Below are 17,648 nucleotides of genomic sequence, written 5' to 3'. Positions count from 1 at the left end.
AATGACATCTACTACTTCTCTGTCACTTACTCACATATTCATGAAACCTCTACCACGGACCCCATGCAGCACGCCCACCAGGGACAGAGCTGGGGGTCAGGGGTGAGCCGCCCCCCGACCCAGACCATCAGCAGGACACGCAGCGTTGGCGCCGACATGGAAAGGCTGCTTCTTCGTGGGACACATTTACCAGCAGATGCTGGATGTGAAATTTTCCCTGTTGGGTGTTTCAGCGTCGCCGGCGTCCTTACAGAGCACTGACTGTTTGCCTGGGCGGCAGGGTTCTCTGGAGGGCTGTGCTCAGGGCGTCGCCGGCGTCCTTACAGAGCACTGACTGTCTGCCCGGGCGGCAGGGTTCTCTGGAGGGCTGTGCTCAGGGCGTCGCCGGCGTCCTTACAGAGCACTGACTGTCTGCCCGGGCGGCAGGGTTCTCTGGAGGGCTGTGCTCAGGGCGTCGCCGGCGTCCTTACAGAGCACTGACTGTTTGCCCGGGCGGCAGGGTTCTCTGGAGGGCTGTGCTCAGGGCATCGCCGGCGTCCTTACAGAGCACTGACTGTTTGCCCGGGCGGCAGGGTTCTCTGGAGGGCTGTGCTCAGGGCATCGCCGGCGTCCTTACAGAGCACTGACTGTTTGCCTGGGCGGCAGGTTCTCTGGAGGCTGTGCTCAGGCTGTTAGTCGGGGTGCAGAGCAGCCTCGAGACGCGGGTCCATCCTAGGGTCTCCGCGCACTGTCGTGACTGCTCACAGATGGCGCGGGGCTAGGACAGGCCGCCTCTGGGGGCTGGGGCGGCGGGGGAGGGCTCAGCCTGTGGCTCCAAGGACGCTCGTGCCCCGCAGGCAGATGCAGCCAGAGTCCAGGGGCTGCTACCCAGACCTGGCCCCTCCCCTCCAGGACCGCGCTCAGCCTCCCAGAAGCCCAGCCCTGTGCCCCCAGCGCCCGGGAACAGCCCCTCCTGGCCCAGGGGCAGGCACACAGACTCCCCAGCCCACCTCCCTTCAGGTCCACCCGCTGCTCGGCCTGTGGTGCCAGCACCTGAGAAGAGCCCTTTCCTAGAGTCCATCCAGTTTCCTATGGTTTGTGGCAGGAGTGCAGGCCAGAAGGGAAAGGACCTCAATCAATCAATTCCCAGTAACAGACGCCAACGGCTTGCCAGTCTTAGAACCAGACGAGGCGACGGCAAGTCCACGAGTGCGCAGGGCTCCCTGAAGAAACGGCGGCCAAGCCTGGAGGAGCTGCTCACGCTGCGTTTCTAAGTATGTCGGCTAAAGGAACCATCTTAGGACCCGCCACAAGAATGTAAACTGGTGGCTCCCAAACTTTCTTTTTAGCAGCAGGAGCCTTTCTTTAAACAAAGCCTGAGACGACAGAGGGCTGCTCTGGCTGGAGGAGGGGGCGGGGCTGACCGCTGGAAGGTCGAGGCCCCCAGACCCCCCACCCCGTCCCCGCCCCCGCGTCTCTGCTCCACTCAGCCCGCATCCTGCACCCCGTGAGGACACACAGAGCCGGAGAGAGAGCTCCAGAGCCAACCGAGAGCTAAGCAAACACACAGGCTCTCTGGTGGCGGGGGCCACCTGACTCCAGGAGAGGGTGTGTGGGATAAAGCGGGGCTGACGGGGTGGGAAGCCGCCTCCTGGGGCTCCTCGCCCCTCCCAGGACACTGCTGGGGCCACTAGCATGGGGCTGGGACAAGGCCTTCTAGAGCATTCCACCCAGAGCCCCCAGGGATGGGACAGCCCCTCCCTGGGCAGACCCCTGTTCCTGTGCTGCTGGCAGGTCCTTCTCAAAGGCCAAAAGGAAACGTCCAGGAGGCTCCTGGCAACGGCACAGAGGAGCCAGCTGCCTGAGAGTCAACACCAGCCGGGCCCTGGGCCGCTGCCTCGAGTCGTAAATACCGTAAATACCGCGGGGCCATGCGCGCAACGGGCGCCTGCGCTGGGGCTGGGGAGCAGCAAACCCTTCCCACGACGGGGCTGCCCTCCGCCGGCAGCTGTCGGGCACACGCACTTGCGCACGTGCAGGACCGGGACTCGCGACACCAACAGGGGCACGACGGCTGTGTCGAGACGCGAGGAGCCCGGCGAGGGGAGCGCCAGCCGCGGCTCCGGCTGCCCCGCCCCGCAGCCCCACACAGAGCAGAGAGCTGTGTGAGGCGGGGCAGGGGCGGCGAGGGGCACCACCCAGCTGCTGACCCAGTTCGGGGATGGACAGGAAGATCCCAAGAAATGCAGTTCTGCCCCAAGACGAGCACCCTTCAGGCCAACGGTCAATGTGGGAGGCTCCCAGCGAGGAGAGGAGACCTCGGGCTCGGAGGCCCTCAGACGGGCCGAGCCCCAGCTCCGAGGCCCCGGTGACGTTCCTTCTGAGCTCGGTTTTCCCATCAGTACACGGGGATACCGCCTCACCTGACGGAGCTCACGGAGGGTTCCGAGACGGTGGGCGCCACGCTGCCCAGTGCGGAGTAAGCGCTCTTTCAAGGCTGGATGTTAAAACGTACAGACGGGCTTCTCGCCTCACGAAAACGTCTACGAGGCCTCTTGGGCCCTGCCCGTGCGAACATCAACTGGGGTTCAGTGGCCTAACGCCCCCCCAACACCGTGGGCTGGCCCTCACGCTGACCAGCTGCAGGAGGGTTGACCATTACTTATCCACCGGGGGCCACGAGAAAAGGGGGCCCGCGGCCTAGCGGCCCCAGGTGAGTTCGGGGACACGCGGACGAGAGGCAGGCCCGCAGGCCGTGGTTCCCGCCAGGAGGGAGCGGCTGTGCTTCAGTGACGTGACTCGGCTATTTCAGGGTCTGAATTTGTGTTTTAGTCATTTATTTAACTCAAGGGGAAACTGTACTTTCTCATGACTCACTGCTCTCAAAATGGTGTCTCCAGCATTTCTAGTGTTGAAGCCATCTTGCGTGTGCAGCTGGCCAGAAACAGGTCTAAAATCAAATCAGCCCCATTTATGTGATCACGCCATTCTTTAAAAAGCGAACCTATTAGAAGCACAGCTGGAAAGAACCCTGAACATTAGTACTTTTCCATAAAAAATTCAACACTGTCTTCTGTGGAAACGTGCACATTTCCCAAAGGATGTTAAGTCAGCATCGCTCAAAAAACACCTTCAAGCTCACACGCACTCAGCTGGGAACAGAGCAGAAGGTTCACAGCGCGCTGACCCCGGGGCTCAGGGACCCTGCCCTCACCCCACACTCCCGTCCCACCAGGCGGGGGCTCACACTGCAGCGGTGTGCTTCGTTCATCCACTCGTTCAGTCCCACAGCTTCAAAAACCAAAGAGGTGAAAAAAGGGGCACCCAAGAGGAAGGTAGGAGATGGATTAAAATGCAGTGCTGATGACAACCACGCAACTCTCGCCGGCAGCCAGGGCACGGAGAGCCTGCAGAGCTCTCGGCCCTGAGCTGAGCGTGTCCGGGGACGCTTGGGGCGGTTTTGCCAGCCTCTCCAGGCCGATGGTGACATCCATCCGCCGGTAGGTGGGGCGCATGGTCAGTCGGCACTGGAAGTGGGGTCAGGCCGGTCCTGCCGGCACCAGGGCAGGCGCACAGCGGGAGGGCGGGAGCCCTGGCGGAAAGAGGGGTCTTAGGCAACACCTGCAGGACAGGCACCTCCGGGGGCTTCGGGAGCAAAGGGAAGGGGAGCGGAGGCTACTCGTCTACCCGACTCTGAGCTCACCTGCCGAAAATACCTGCTACTCGCTGGGTTTACATTTCTTTCTACAAGTGTCTTGTGAAACTCCTGGGTGAAATTCTCTATGTATAATTCACACACTACTCTCCGAACTTAGGAAATCTACTTTTAGTTTTAAAGGCAGTCCATTGCTAAAACAAGCAAGAATATGTAAGCGTCGCCAAAGGATGACAGATTTTTATCTAAAAGATAAGACCCATTTACAATCCCTTCAAACTTAAAAAGAGGTTTGTATCAGTGGGTGAAAAAAAGCTGTTCAACTGGAAACTTCCCTGAAGACTGGTGGGACTGAGCTCAGTGCCAGAGGGGGAGAAAAAGGCCCAGCAAAAAAGGGGTTACATCCGGACCTGTGGGAGGTGCCCGCCCGCCAGCCACGGGCCTATAAAGCCTGCCTGCGGCCGCCAGGGGCCAACCAACCGACAACCGCCGACAACCGACCGGGATGCCTGCCGAGGACAACGGGCTGGCCTCCGGAGCCTCCACGCTCCTCTCTGGCGTCCCGCGAAGGTCCCGATTCCACCCCCAAGTCCAGAATCGCTGCCACCCCCCAGCCGTGAGCGCATCCCGGAGGCTGGCTGAGCTGCCCTCCCAGGGACGGGGGACGGGTCTGCTCAGAGGACACACGCAGGTGGCCAGCGGCGGCCGCGCAGGTAAGCGTGACCCAGGCTCTGGGTCTGTGTTCGGGTCGGCGCCGGGACGGAGACGGGCCGGGCAGACGGGGCAGGACGTCTCGGCTGGGTGCAGCACGAGACGGTGCACAGCCAGAGCAGATGTGCACAGACCGGGCGCCTTCAGCGAGGGCGGCTCAGCAGGAAGGGTCTTTCAGGACGCCGGCTGAACACAACGCTAGCTGCTTTCCGTCCTGTTTTGTTCAAACAAGCATCTTCTCCAAGAAGATCGCCAGGGCTCTGACGGCGGCGCTTCACTTACTCCCTCAATGAGGATGCCCGCCAACCCGAGATTAATTTAATGTATAAAAGATACCTCGTAGGTCTGACAAAAATGTGGTTCATTTTTCTAGATCTGGACAAGCAGTGGCAATCTGAAACAAAATGATACCTGACTGCTTTATACTCAACTTTCTATTTGTAAATTCGTGGCCAACTTTCCCGAGGAAAGTGTGTCAGCAGTAAGATTCGTGCTCACCTTTTCATCAAACCACCATGAAAACAGCATTGGTCAAGGATCAAAGACCCGTTGACCCGGGAAAAAAGTGACGGCCAACACCTAACGAGCACAGGGGAGGGCAGGTGTGTCTCAAGGGCTCTGCTCACCTTGGAGTTTCCTGAGAATCAGCGCAAAACTTGCCAAAATTCCCACGTTTAAAAAGCAAAACAAATACTCGAAGGGGTTTTTACAGAGAAATTCACAAACAGAGGCTTTAAACATTACAGATGGAACCTGAGAACAACGGCATTCATGTGGTTCAAATTGGGAATACCTACCAAAGATGAATAAAGAACACAACACAACGAGTAAAATCCAGTTTGTCAACCCCAGTGAAGCAGAGGTTATTGAACCCTTTTAAAATAACTGACACCAAGGTCCCGATTCATCTCTTTCCTCTTTTTTTTTTAGAAACTCTATTTTCAAGCAATAGGTCAGTAAGCACCGGCTGCTCTGGCAACTTTGAAAACGCTCCCTGGCCACCTCCCAGGAGAGGCAGAAACTCTCCCAGGTGGTCACTCAGGCTCCTCCACCCCGGCCCTGCCGACGGGGCCACCCCACAAAGCTGGGGCCACCTTGCCCCTCCCCAGCCGGGATGCCCGAGACCGCAGATCCTGCCCCTGCCCAGGGTGCCCTGTCAACGCCGCAGAGCCTCTGGGGAGCGCGCTGAGCAGAGCCTGTGTCAGGCCGAGCGCGTGAGCGGCCACCAGGGCGAGACGGTCAGAAGCAGAGGTCTGGGAGGGTTGCTCTTCCTAGCCTCCAAGTCACAGCGTTTCTAGGTTGCAAACAGCAGTGGAGAAATACATTCGGTTTTACAATAATTTGTCAAAACAGTGAAAAAAATTCAAATCTTATTTCCTGAAACAATGACCACCTTTATTTCTCATGTTCTCTCATTCCATGTTCTGAAAACAGTTCCGTGTTCGGCACCCAAACTTAGGCTTAGCCGAAAATGTTAGACTTCTTTGATCTGTATTATTGCAAGAAAAAAGACTCTGCTCTACCTCTCACCAAGCGTGCTGGGCCCACTCCCTTCCAGAAAAGGCCGCTTTTCCCCTTCCCGTCTTAGTTCTCTTTCAGCAGCCGCCGAAATAAAACTATTTCGTCTCCTGACCACATCCCTCCTAAGGCTTCCACGCGAACATCCAGCCGCGCTCCCTCCTGAGCTGCGTCCGGGGGGCCTCAGCGCGCGTCACCGCCAGCTGCACTCAGACCCGGTGGCCCTGGGGGCCCTGGGGAGAGAACACGGGCCGTGTTCTGCCCTTGACTCCCCTGCTCCAGCACAGGGCCGGCCGGCCCTCCAAGCGGAGGGGACACGTCCAGGCCTGCCCCGCGCGCTCGTGTGCGGCACCGTCCCGCATCATCAGCGAGCCCTGGAGCCGCCGGGCTTGAATCCTCTGCTCTTGCTTCCCCAGGTGCCCGGGAGTGAGGGGCTCAGGTGTGGCGTGGACACAGCCGCAGACCCAGAGGCCAGGCAGAAGCACAGGCCAGAACGCAGGCGCCGACCTCCACCTCCGGTTGCACAAGTGCCCCTGGGGCCTGCTCCGCTTTTCCAGATGCCTGGCTCGCTTCCAAGAGCATCCCCTTTCCTTCTCAAGAGGGATTTCCTGTTAAAAAACGGTTTCTGGGAGCCTTGCGGCAAATCCTGAGAGGCCGGCTGTCCCTCCGGGCGCCCGGCCCAGCATGGAGACGCCGCCGGGCGCCTCCAACGGCTCCTCCAGCGGCCTCGGCCTGCCCCGCGCGCTGGCCAACAGCTCGGCCGCGCTCTCAGAGCAGCAGCAGCGCGCCGTCGGGCTCTTCCTGTCCTGCCTCTACACCATCTTCCTCTTCCCCATCGGCTTCGCGGGCAACCTCCTGATCCTGGTGGTGAACATCCGCTTCCGGGAGAAGATGACCATCCCCGACCTGTACTTCACCAACCTGGCGGCCGCGGACCTCGTCCTGGTGGCAGACTCGCTGATCGAGGTGTTCAACCTGGACGAGCAGTACTACGACATCACCGCACTCTGCACCTTCATGTCGCTCTTCCTGCAGGTCAACATGTACAGCAGCGTCTTCTTCCTCACCTGGATGAGCTTCGACCGCTACCTGGCCCTGGCCAAGGCCACGCGCTGCGGCCCGTTCCGCACCAAGCCCCGCGCGCGGCTGAGCTGCGGCCTCATCTGGATGGCCTCCGTGTCCGCCACCCTGGTGCCCTTCACCGCCGTGCACCTGCAGCACAGCGAGGACGTCTGCTTCTGCTTTGCGGACGTCAGGGAGGTGCAGTGGCTGGAGGTCACGCTGGGCTTCGTGGTCCCCTTCGCCATCATCGGCCTCTGCTACTCGCTCATCGTCAGGGTCCTGGTGACGGCGCACCGGCACCACGGCCTTCGCCCGCGGAGGCAGAAGGCTCTGCGCATGATCCTGGCCGTGGTGCTGGTCTTCTTCGTGTGCTGGCTGCCCGAGAACGCCTTCATCAGCGTGCACCTGCTGCAGCGTGCGCCGCCCGGGGCCGGGCCCTGCCAGAGGTCCCCCCGCCACGCGCACCCGCTGGCCGGCCACGTGGTCAACCTGGCCGCCTTCTCCAACAGCTGCCTCAACCCCCTGCTCTACAGCTTCCTCGGGGAGACCTTCCGAGACAAGCTGCGGCTCTACCTGGAGCAGAAGACCAGCCTGTCCGCCCTGAACCGCTTCTGCCACGCGGCCCTCAAGGCGGCGGTCCCGGACAGCACCGAGCAGGCCGAGGTGAAGTTCAGCAGTGCCGTGTAGGGGGGTGGGGTGGGCGGGAAGGGCCGGACACTGTGCCCCGCGCAGCCCTGAGGCACCCTCCCGCTGGCCACTCACACACAGAGCTTCCATCCATCTGGGTCATGAGCACAGGGCACGGACCCCCGCACACGCTGGATCATGTGGCAGATGTTTCTGACACCGCCAACGAGAGCGAAAAGGAGGGGGACACTGGGACGTGCCATAAATTTGCCATTTTAGAGGAACAGAACTCACGCAGCTAGCGTGAACTGGAGGTGGCGGAACACTTTCCGCGCCGGCGTGTGTGTGTGTGTGCGTGTGTGCTGAGTGGGAGGACGCCGGGTGCCCTGCACCTCCCGCCAGCCTGGGGAGGGATGTTGCCGTGCGCCCCCTGAAGGGCAGAGTGAACGCAGCGGTAACAACGACAACGCAGACCCCTCTCGTCAAAACGTAAAAAAGAAAACCAACTGAGTCTGGGAATGTCCAGTCTTTGCCAATAAAGTACGGCCATGCCGATTCTTCCGAATTCTCCACCTGAGCAGCTCCCTAAGGGGCCGGGTGGGGGGGCACTCAGAGCCCCAGCAGCAGGACCACCCCTTCCTCACCAAGAAAAAGCTCCCCAGCGTCTGGAGGCGCCCTCACTGCCCGGAGGACTCTGCGGACTCCAGCCCAAGCCCCGGACGCTCCTGGCACCTGGACGGTGCCTGACACGGGTGCCACACGCTCTCTGGACGCCAGGATAATCTCTACTGCAAACGCATCACACAGCCTCGCTCTTCTGGGGTTCTACAGGGCTGGGCCCACCCGCCCTGCCCAGGGCCCCCTCCTCCCCAGAAGTACAACCAAGATGGGACGCAGCTGGCCTCGCCGGGAGCACGGTGAGCAATGTTTAAGTGACAGGCAGCGAGGCGTTTTTAGTGTTAACAGTTCTCGATGAGCGCAAACCTCCGACAGAGAGTATCTGTCCCAAGGAAATATCTGCATTCAACAAGCGCCGTCTCCAGTGGCTCAAGCCCCACCGAAGCCTCGCTTTCCACACAGACTCGCATCTTACGAGGTGAGAGCGGTTATTAAGTTCCCTGACCCCCGCAAGTCCCCATCGCAGGAGCCCCAGCACTGAGGGCTCCATCAAGTGCACACTTGCTCTCATCCCCGCTGGGAGGGTGGTGATGGCCGGGACAGGGACAGACAACGTGTTAGTGAACGGGGCCTGTCCCCGACCCTCCAGCAAACCCAGGAGATGCACGCGCGGCCCCAAGAGTCTGACTTGACCGCTGGAAACCTTAAGCAGTAACGACACAGCCAGGAACCAGGCCCCCTCCCTGTGTGCTCGGCTTCCCCTGGTCTCCAACAGGTAGGAGCAAACCACGCGGAAGCCATGCAAAGCCACCCGAGGTCACACTCCCCGTCCTTCCCCAGAGGTGCCCGACATCAGGATATCTGGGTGGGAACTGCGTCCGACCGAGGCCCCAAAGTGTTGATCAGGGACGGGGCAGCCCTCACTCCGTGGGCTGGCTGGGTGTTCACAGAACCACCCCCCACCCCCGCTGGCTAATCAGAGGCAGCTTCCATCCCGCAGTCCCTGGTTCACCTGAGATCACAGAGCAAACCTGTGCTCCTCACACCTGACACACACCCAAGCAAGCACCGAGGCCTCGAGAGCTCTGCGGGCAGAGACATGAGTCAAACAGGGCCCCGCGCAGCACCTGCCACTCAGCTCTGGAAGCCCATTTCCTGATCTGCAAAACCAGCGGCACAATGGCTCCGAGGGCCCGTCGGGGGGAAGGCAGGTACAAGGCAGAGGCCCCGACTTAACCAAAAGGGGTTCTTACTGAACCAGAAGCTGGACCAGGTGCTCCCGGAGTCCCTTCTCAGCCGAGACCCGAGAGCCCTGGCTCTGGGGGCAGAGCCACGATCAGCGCCCCCAGCGGGCTCCGAGCAAGTACAGCTGCCCGCCGGCGCACACACGTCCTTCTCGGGGCGTTTATCTGAGAGCGGAGCCTGGTTTCACGATTTTCGCTAGAGCAGCACAAGGTAAAGTCAAGGCGTCCGACGGCTTTGCTGTTTCCTGGTAACCCCGCTCTCCTGGGCAGCAACGCTCTCCGAACCCCACCAAGAGCACAGAAGTGGAGAGCAGCCAGCACGGAAGGCACGGTGTCAGCGCCGAACGCGGCTTCCTAACGTCCTCTGTGCTTAGTAACTCACTCCCCTGAGCCTGGGAGGGCCCTGGCAGGAGGGCTGTGTACCCACCCCGTTGGAGGGAAGGCTGGGCCCTAACCTCCGTCTTGGCCGGGGTGTGGGGGCACCTCTGAGACGACCCTAAACCACCATGACCGAGCACATTAGCGAGGGTGCTGCCCTGACGGACGCGGAGACGGGAGGGGGAAGGGCAGGCGGCGAGCACCCGTGGGCGCGCGTGGGAACTGGAGTTCGGGCTTCAGCCCCAGTGTCTGTGGCGGGAACGTGCACGGGCGCGTGTGGTGTGCGTGTGCCTGCTGGGCGTGAGCACCTCAGACGCGGACGGGGTGTGTGCGGACACGCTGCCACGGGCGCCTGTACCTTCCCCAGCCCACCCTGCCCAGGCCTGGGCCTCCAGCATCCATACCCTCACAGGAGGCAGGCGCCTCGGGGTCCTGGACAGGGTGTCCTGCCAGGAGGCGAGAAGCATCAGGACAATGACAGGGCCACATCACCAGGACACAGGGACCCAGCTCAAGGGTTCCCACTGGACGACCTGGGCAGTTTGAACATGGAGATCATTAGACGGGTAAGTAACCCTCAACTATTGAAAAATGAGAATCCACGAGTCCACCCGATAACAAACATATGAATATCACCTACATAAACTGAGCAATGAAGTAAATACAAGAACCCACAGAAATGAAGGAAGGACTGAAGGGAGGAGTGAGTGACTAGACGGGAAGGACCCTGCTCAGAGCAGAGGCCGGCTGACTGGTCCGGCAGAGGGTCCTGGAGGGCTCGTCACACACGACTGTCGTGCAGCCTGGGACAGGCGAGACCCCTGACGTGGCTAAAGCAGGGGCACTCGCTGGACCAGGAGCAGGACGCCCGACCGCTTTACCGCGGGGAACAGTGACCAACAGCACAGAGACGGGACGGCCCGCAACTCGGGGCTTCCGAGGAGCCCACCCGACGGGAGTCCAGACGCGGACCCCAGGGCAGGGAGTGCATCCCCACGTCCGAATCCAGGATCACAGCCAGAATCTAATGGGGAGGAAGCACCACCCGGTCCGAAACAGGGACAGGAGGCAGCCTCCACCCACAACACCACATCACGAGAGACAAAGGAGGCGGAGGGCTGCTCCAAATTAAGGGACGGTCGGGAGACAAGCATCTAAACCAGAACGTGGTCCTGGGGAGGACGGTCCCAGGAAGAAAAAGTGCTACAAGCAGGGGGTCAGCTGGTGGAAGTGGACCCCCCAGTAGACTAAAGTATCACACTGACGCTCGACTCCCCGAGACCGAGGGCCACTCTGCCACTGGGGGAAGTGAGGTGATGCCCTCACGCTAAGGGGACACACGCAGCGTGAGAAGGCATGAGCACTTTAGGCGGCAAAGCAACTGGGACAAGTGTGTACAGTGTCAGCTCCACGCTGGGGTGCACACGCAAAGGGGTCGGAACAGATGCTCCAACAAGTACTTGTGCACGAGTGTCCACGGCAGCTCCCATCACAGGAGCTGGCGGTGGAAACAACCCAGCTGTTCATCCACAGGTGAATACAACTCGGTCCGTCCACACGGCTCCTTGGCCCCAGGAGGGCATGAAGCACTGACACCTGCTGCAACACGGGGGAGCCCTGAACACACAGTGCTCCGTGAGAACCAGTCAGGAAAGGACCGCACCGGGTGAGTCCGCTGACGTGAAACGCCAGAGCTGGCAAATCCGCAGACAGGAAGCAGGAAGTGGGTGCCCGGCGCTGGGGGACGGGTGGGCAGGGGCTGCAAACGGGGACAGGGTGAAGCAAGCGTCTCTCGTTAGTGACCCATGACGGCCATACCGCTGTGAGCCCCTGAGAATCACCGTCGCACCCAAGTGCAAAGGGTGCGGGGACAGTAGGCAAGCTGCATCTCAGGGAAGCTGCTCCTGGAAAGAACCGGGCGCAGTACTGGGTCCTCTCCCACACTGCCTGCCCTGCTGGACGTTCAGCCCTGCAACACGCCTCGAGGCCACCGTCCGCTTCTGCCCACAGAGGGGAGACAGCCTGCACGGCCTGAAAACGTTAAGGTTTAAGCTGTCTGGGATCTGAGAAGCTTCCGCTAACGTGTACTGCAGGTGTTCTCAATAAAGTTCTCTCTTCTTCCTTACTGCCTAGTAGTTCAAGTTTTCTTTTCTTTTCCACAGTGGGAGACTAATCATCTGGGGTGTCTTTTGATACGTTTTTAAATCAAAAATAAAGGGAAAAAGACTTCAGTAAAAACTATAGCTGAATTTACTAGGTCACGCTCCGGCGCTTCATAAAGCCACGAAGGCCGGTTTTGTCCCTGTGACGACTCTCTATGGGGCACCCAGGGACCTGCGGCCTGGCAGTATGGCCAGCACCCGGGCAGGGCCAGGGGGGCATCCCTCACCCACCGCCTCCCCAGGCACCCCCAGCTATCTGCGGCACGAAGGAAGGGCGCGAGGGCAGAAGGGTGCGGATCGAGCGCCGTCTCGCCGGGGCGCTGGCTCAGAGCCCCGGGAAATAGGCACGTCCCAGCTACTCCCGTGCCGCTTCCTCCCCAGCGACTTCCGATCTGTGACAGAGCGCCTCCTGAGCCGGGGCGCGGCGGCCGCACAGAAGCGCCTCCTCTCCGGCCAGGTGAGGTGTCTGTCTGAACATCTCCTGCATCAATCGTTATCACGGAGACCTGCCTGCCAAGCACCCTTCTGGGGCATCACCGAGGCCTGTCTGAAGATGATGCTGGCACTTAGCCTCGCAGCTGGGGGGACTCCAGGGACAGTGGAAAGGGGGAGGAGGAGGGCAGAGTCACCTGCGCCAACCCCGCTCCCCACTGAGTGCCCACCAGCCTTCTGGTCAAAGGTGTCTGAGCCTCTGAGCCCACCTTGCCTGCTGGCACAGCCTGCAGACCCCAGAAGGCCCGATGCGGCCTGCATCAACCAGCAGGCCCTCAGGGAACGGCTGTGGGTCCGCAAGACAGGGGTCCCCAGGAAGTGGGGACACCGGCCATCAGAGCAGGACCCGCCCAGGCTCCTCAACACCAGGCGCTGGGGCCGACACAGCACCACGAGGCCTGGAGAGTCTGGGAAAGGCTCTTCCGTCCCAGGACGCTCCACGTGCCCCACAGGCACCTGCTGGAGCCTTTGCCTTCAATGCCCAGTTCAGTGTCGTCAGAAAAGGTCAGTTGCTCTGAGTTCATCTGACTTTTGCCAAGGTCCAGTGGGTGGGGATCTCATCCGGGAACAAGGGCTTTAAAGGCCAAAGGAACAGAGAACAAAAGTGGACGAAAACCTGACTGAAATTCTAAGCCTTTATAAGTAGGTGGAATCGATCTAAAACTTATCACAAGAAATCAGCTGTAGGGAGTCCTGGAGAGTCCAGTTATTAGAAAGAGCGCCGTCCCCATCTGTCCAGGGGGCTGGTCCCGAGGACAGTGGACATCGGATGCGAGGTCTCTGAAGAGGGAACAGACCCTTCACGCAGAGTCCCTGTTCCCGCACTGCTCCCTCTGCCTGGACCCCACTACTGCACTCTCCCACCTCCTGCCGCCCGAGCTCCGCGAGAGGGTGGGCCATACCCTGGTCTGGACAGGGCTCCGCACGGCTCGGGCCTCCTGTACGGGCTGGGCCCCTACATGGAGGGAGCCTCGGTCCCATGCTGGGCTGCCCCCCACCAGACACATGTGGGTCCCCCACCCCCAGGAGACTCGGGCTCTTCCAGGGAGGTCACAACAAAGCCCACAGCCAACCAGACAGGAGGTGGGCCCCGCCCCCTGCTCAGAACATTCGGTCTTCAGCAGATAGGACAGTTTTCTTTGCCGACTCAACAATGTAAACCGCCCAGAAATGAAGAAAATCACAGCAGCCACGGTTTCAGGTCGCTAGTCTCACCCTTCGCAGAGTCAACAGCACGGTTTTGTCCCTGAAGCCACAGCGCAGAACTCTCCCCAGGGCGGCTGCCGTACCTTCCCTGGGTGTGAAGAGTGGCTTGCAGGGCACGTCCCGCTGAGCAAGTCCAGTGAGGTCCCCCAGAAGTCCCATCTCCCCACCCTGACAACCGTGGTAACCTCTGCACTGGGCAACATGTGTAAAAGTCAGCCCCTTAAAGACATGGAAAATCAGAAAGGCCGGGGTCTCCCAGACCAATTTCTGGAAGAAAGCTTTAAACAGGGGATGTGAGCGATGGAGTGTGAAGCCGCCACAGGCCTAGCTGGGAAACGCCATTAACAGTTTTTCGAAAGCAGCGGCTGCGGGTGGGGGTGGGGGAGGGGGAACTGGATGAATGCGTCCAGCGTGTCCAGGGAGGGGACACAGAGAGCAGGGAGAGGCCGCTGCGGCGAGTGGGGCGGGGCTTGGACCAGGAGGGGGGCACTTGGCGTGGTGAGGGCGGCTGGACTCTGGGTACATTCTGAAGTCAGCAGGGCTCGGCAGGACGCCCGGATGGAAGAGACGTGGAACATGAGAGACAGAAGGACAGACTGTGTGGTTCTACTCACAAGGCTCCGGGGGAGTCAGGGTCACAGAGGCAGAAAGTAGAGGGTGGGGGCCAGGGCTGGGGGAGGGGAGGGGGTGTCCGTGTTTCATGGGGGCAGAGTCTCAGTTCAGGAAGATGAGAAAGTTCTGGAGACGGACAGTGGTGACGGCTGCACAACAGTGAGAGTGTACTTAATGCCCCCGAACTGGACACTGAGAAACGGCTAAAGCGGTTGATTTGATTACGTTACGCATATTTTACCAGAATCAAATTAAAAAGAATAAAGAGAAGGGTTTTTGCCTGAGCAGTGATGTTGCTGTTATTTCTCTGGGGAAGGTGGTGGATGAACGCTCGGGGAGATGGAGACCTGGATTTTGGGCAGCGAAGTCTGAGGTCACGGTTAGGCACCCAGGCGTCCGCCGAGGGGCGAGGCTACAGGTGTGGCGCACGCGGAAAGTCTGCGGGAGCCACACACGTCGGGCGTGTGGCAGCAGCCCCGAGAGCCAAGATGCCAAGGGAGCGCGGGTGGCGCGGGGGGAGAAGAGGGCTCCTCGTGTGGAGGGAGCAGGCGCCATGGAGCACGCACCCCTCGGGGAGGAGCGGAGGGCAGCCTGTGGCCGACAGTGGGCGAGGCCCTTGGTCCACGGCCGGCGAGGAGCTGATGGGGAGCGAGGGTGGGGTGTGGAAGCAGATGGTCCCCGTCGAGCCCTCAGGCGAGGCTGCAGCCCAAGGGCTGAACCAGACAGTGTAGAGAGGCCCCCACCCAGACCCCCACGCCCAGCTCTTCGAAGCCCCAGAATTGTGCAGTAATTTGTTACACAGCAAGAGGTGACTAACATATAGGGCTTATCCGGCAGAAGCGAAGACCTGCAAATCCCAAGACCTTGCAATTCCACCCCAGGCCAACACCCCAGAGAAGCTGTGTCTACCTGTGAGGGCATCACCCATAACTGCCAACAACTCAGAGGACCTAATGGATGAAGTATGTTCCTGCGTCAATAAAAAGTAAGAATCTAGAGCTACGACAACAGCATGGAGAACGCTCACAATCAACGTTAGTCAGCGAAGCAAAACACAGGGGCTTCCCTGGGGGCGCAGTGGTTAGGAATCCTCCTGCCAACGCAGGGGACACGGGTTCGATCCCTGGTCCGGGAAGACCCCACATGCCGCGGATCCCACTAGCCTGCGCTCTAGGGCCCGTGAGCCACAACTACTGAGCCCACGTGCCTAGAGCCCGTGCTCCACAACAAGAGAAGCCACCGCAATGAGAACTCTGCGCACTTCAACGAAGACCCAACGCAGCCTAAATAAATGAATACATTTATTAAAAAAAAAAAAAAAAGCAAAATACAGGAAAGCGGGGATGGTGGCGGCGGTGGGATGAACTGGGAGGTTGGGATTGACATGTATACACTAATATGTATAAAACAGACAACTAATAAGAACCTGTGGTATAAAAAAATAATGATAAAATAAAATTTTTTTAAAAAGCAGCAAAATACAAAAGTAGAATGCAATTCCAACCATGTAAAGTTCAACCGCAAGCAAAACCAAACTATTATTTAGGGATGCATCGCAGGAAATATTGATACAAGTCTAAAGAAAAGCAGGGGGATGAAAGAGGCACTGAGTTTTGTTTCTCGACCCAGCTGTGGTTTCCTTTAAGCTGTATGTACCTCCTATTTGCTTACTTTACAACGAAAAAGGAAGGAAAGAAATCCACCATACAAAGTATGCCTGTCTGCGGCCATAAATGAAATTCTTCCACGTAAATCACAGCTGCTCAGTTTAAAACTCCAGGCTCAAATCAGAATTTAATACCGAAAGTCACTACCATTTCCCAGGTAAAGGGGTCACCTTCACTAACCCACACTCCCTGCACCTGTTTCTGAAAGTTAGGTCAAGTAAAGGCTAGAAATTAGATACGATGCTGGTAACACCAGACCCAGAATTAGAAACTTCAATGAGAAAAGGACAGCGATTCTTTTTTGCCTCAAAATACAGTCTGAAGGAAAGAATTTCCCCTAAATGGGTAAGCTTGAGAAGAAAGAGCTGCACATGAATAGAGGAGCGACAGGGCAGGAAGATGGACTGGGGTGCGGGGGTAGCAGCCCACCACACTGACTTAACCCAAGCCCCACCCAAGTCCCCGGGGGCCCCCCAGGGCTCCAGCCAGGGGAGAACACGGGGCAGCAAGACACACAGAAAATGGCACATGGATGAGTATCTTTCTTACAAACTACAGGGAAATGCAGTTTACATGCACGGGAATCATGGAACCTCCCCGCCAGTTACAAATTCCCACTCCCTCTTCAGACACGCGGGGCACCTGGGCGACCAGAGAGAAGAGGACGAGCGTGCCAGCAGCCCGGCTGCTCAGAAAACCCGCCTCCACCCTGGGGACCCCGATGGTTGGCAGGGCTCTGGCGCCAGCTACACAGCCCAGGCTCCAGGGCCAGGAGCCCTGCTCGGCCAGATGGGGCGGAACGCACCCCATGCCCGGGGAACACATACTCTGCCAGGGCCGGAGCCCAGCCCACACTCGCCAGTGTGCCTGCACACACGTGCACACAGACACAGCCACACACACATGCCCTCATGACAAAGACCCGCAAGCACACGCTCGTGCAGACGTGCACACACGCACGCACTCCCCGTGCGCTGTCCGCATGTTGGCTGGCAGGGTCCCTGAGCCTGCCCTGGGGGACCCTCCGCGCCATCGGGAGGCACATTTCGAAACCCCCCTCTGGTCCCCCAGGCGTGGTGCTCCACTAACCTCTCCCGAACAGAGCCCACTGCGGAGGGCCCCGTGCTGACCACACGGCAGACATTCAGGGCGAGGCCAGCGGCCAGCCCGGCTGGAGGGCTCGGGGTGCAGCCTTCTTTCGGGCGAAAGAAGAGCAAGAGCTGCCCGTGTGGAGAAGCACCGTCTGCCGCGCGCGGGCCAACAGAACTCACTGCGCTTTACCTGAGCGGGAGGCCCCCGCCTCCAGGGTCGCCAGCGGCCCCCAGGCTGCCACGGCGGCAGACGGGCTGTGGTCCCCTGGAGGCTCCGTGCCCGAAAGGTCACTGTCACACAAGTCACCCTTCATCTGTCCGCTGGCTCCCAGCGCTCAGCTGTATCGTCAGGCATTTACTGATGAGACTCTTGCCCAAGGCTGACTTCCTGGTATGAAGTCCAGGACGCACACTTGCATTCACTACTTATGTTAAAACACAAACCGCCCGCGCCTGCCCTCCATCCCGTGAGCTCCTGGCACCGACACAGGCTGCGGCTCCTCTGCGGCACAGCACGGGGGAGGGGCCGGGGGCTCCGGGGGTCTGACCCCGCAGCCAGAACTCAGTGTAAATGGAGGACTAATTCATAAAACTGCTAAATCCCAACAGATGTAGAGATTTGCTCA

General features: G+C 59.7%; 2 protein-coding genes across 4 annotated transcripts in view; one reads left to right on the top strand and one right to left on the bottom strand.

Moving 5' to 3' along the window:
- The window catches only part of C15H7orf50 (chromosome 15 C7orf50 homolog), a 98,726-nt gene that overhangs the window by 52,803 nt on the left and 28,275 nt on the right, over positions 1-17,648 (bottom strand). The window lies entirely within an intron of this gene.
- On the top strand, positions 467-14,010 carry GPER1 (G protein-coupled estrogen receptor 1). 3 transcript variants are annotated; one of them, XR_004345909.1, is made up of 3 exons: positions 467-4,347; positions 4,719-8,945; positions 9,171-14,010. XR_004345909.1 is itself a non-coding variant. In XM_032606298.1 (2 exons), the coding sequence occupies exon 2, from the start codon at positions 6,548-6,550 to the stop codon at positions 7,610-7,612; it is 1,065 nt and encodes a 354-aa protein (XP_032462189.1). In that variant the 5' UTR covers positions 467-4,347; positions 4,719-6,547; the 3' UTR covers positions 7,613-14,010. The 3 variants fall into 3 exon arrangements, 1 of the variants encoding a protein (XP_032462189.1); XR_004345910.1 differs by having other exon boundaries at positions 4,719-10,358; positions 11,326-14,010; XM_032606298.1 differs by having other exon boundaries at positions 4,719-14,010.

This window comes from Phocoena sinus, chromosome 15 (assembly GCF_008692025.1).
Source record: "Phocoena sinus isolate mPhoSin1 chromosome 15, mPhoSin1.pri, whole genome shotgun sequence".
NCBI lineage: Eukaryota > Metazoa > Chordata > Mammalia > Artiodactyla > Phocoenidae > Phocoena > Phocoena sinus.
The sequence above is the reverse complement of the archived record's forward strand: the minus strand, read 5'-3'. Positions and strand labels throughout refer to the sequence as shown.

Bases quoted from the DNA above. Each gene is read 5' to 3' on its own strand.
- GPER1 (XM_032606298.1), top strand. From the start codon at position 6,548: ATGGAGACGCCGCCGGGCGCCTCCAACGGCTCCTCCAGCGGCCTCGGC.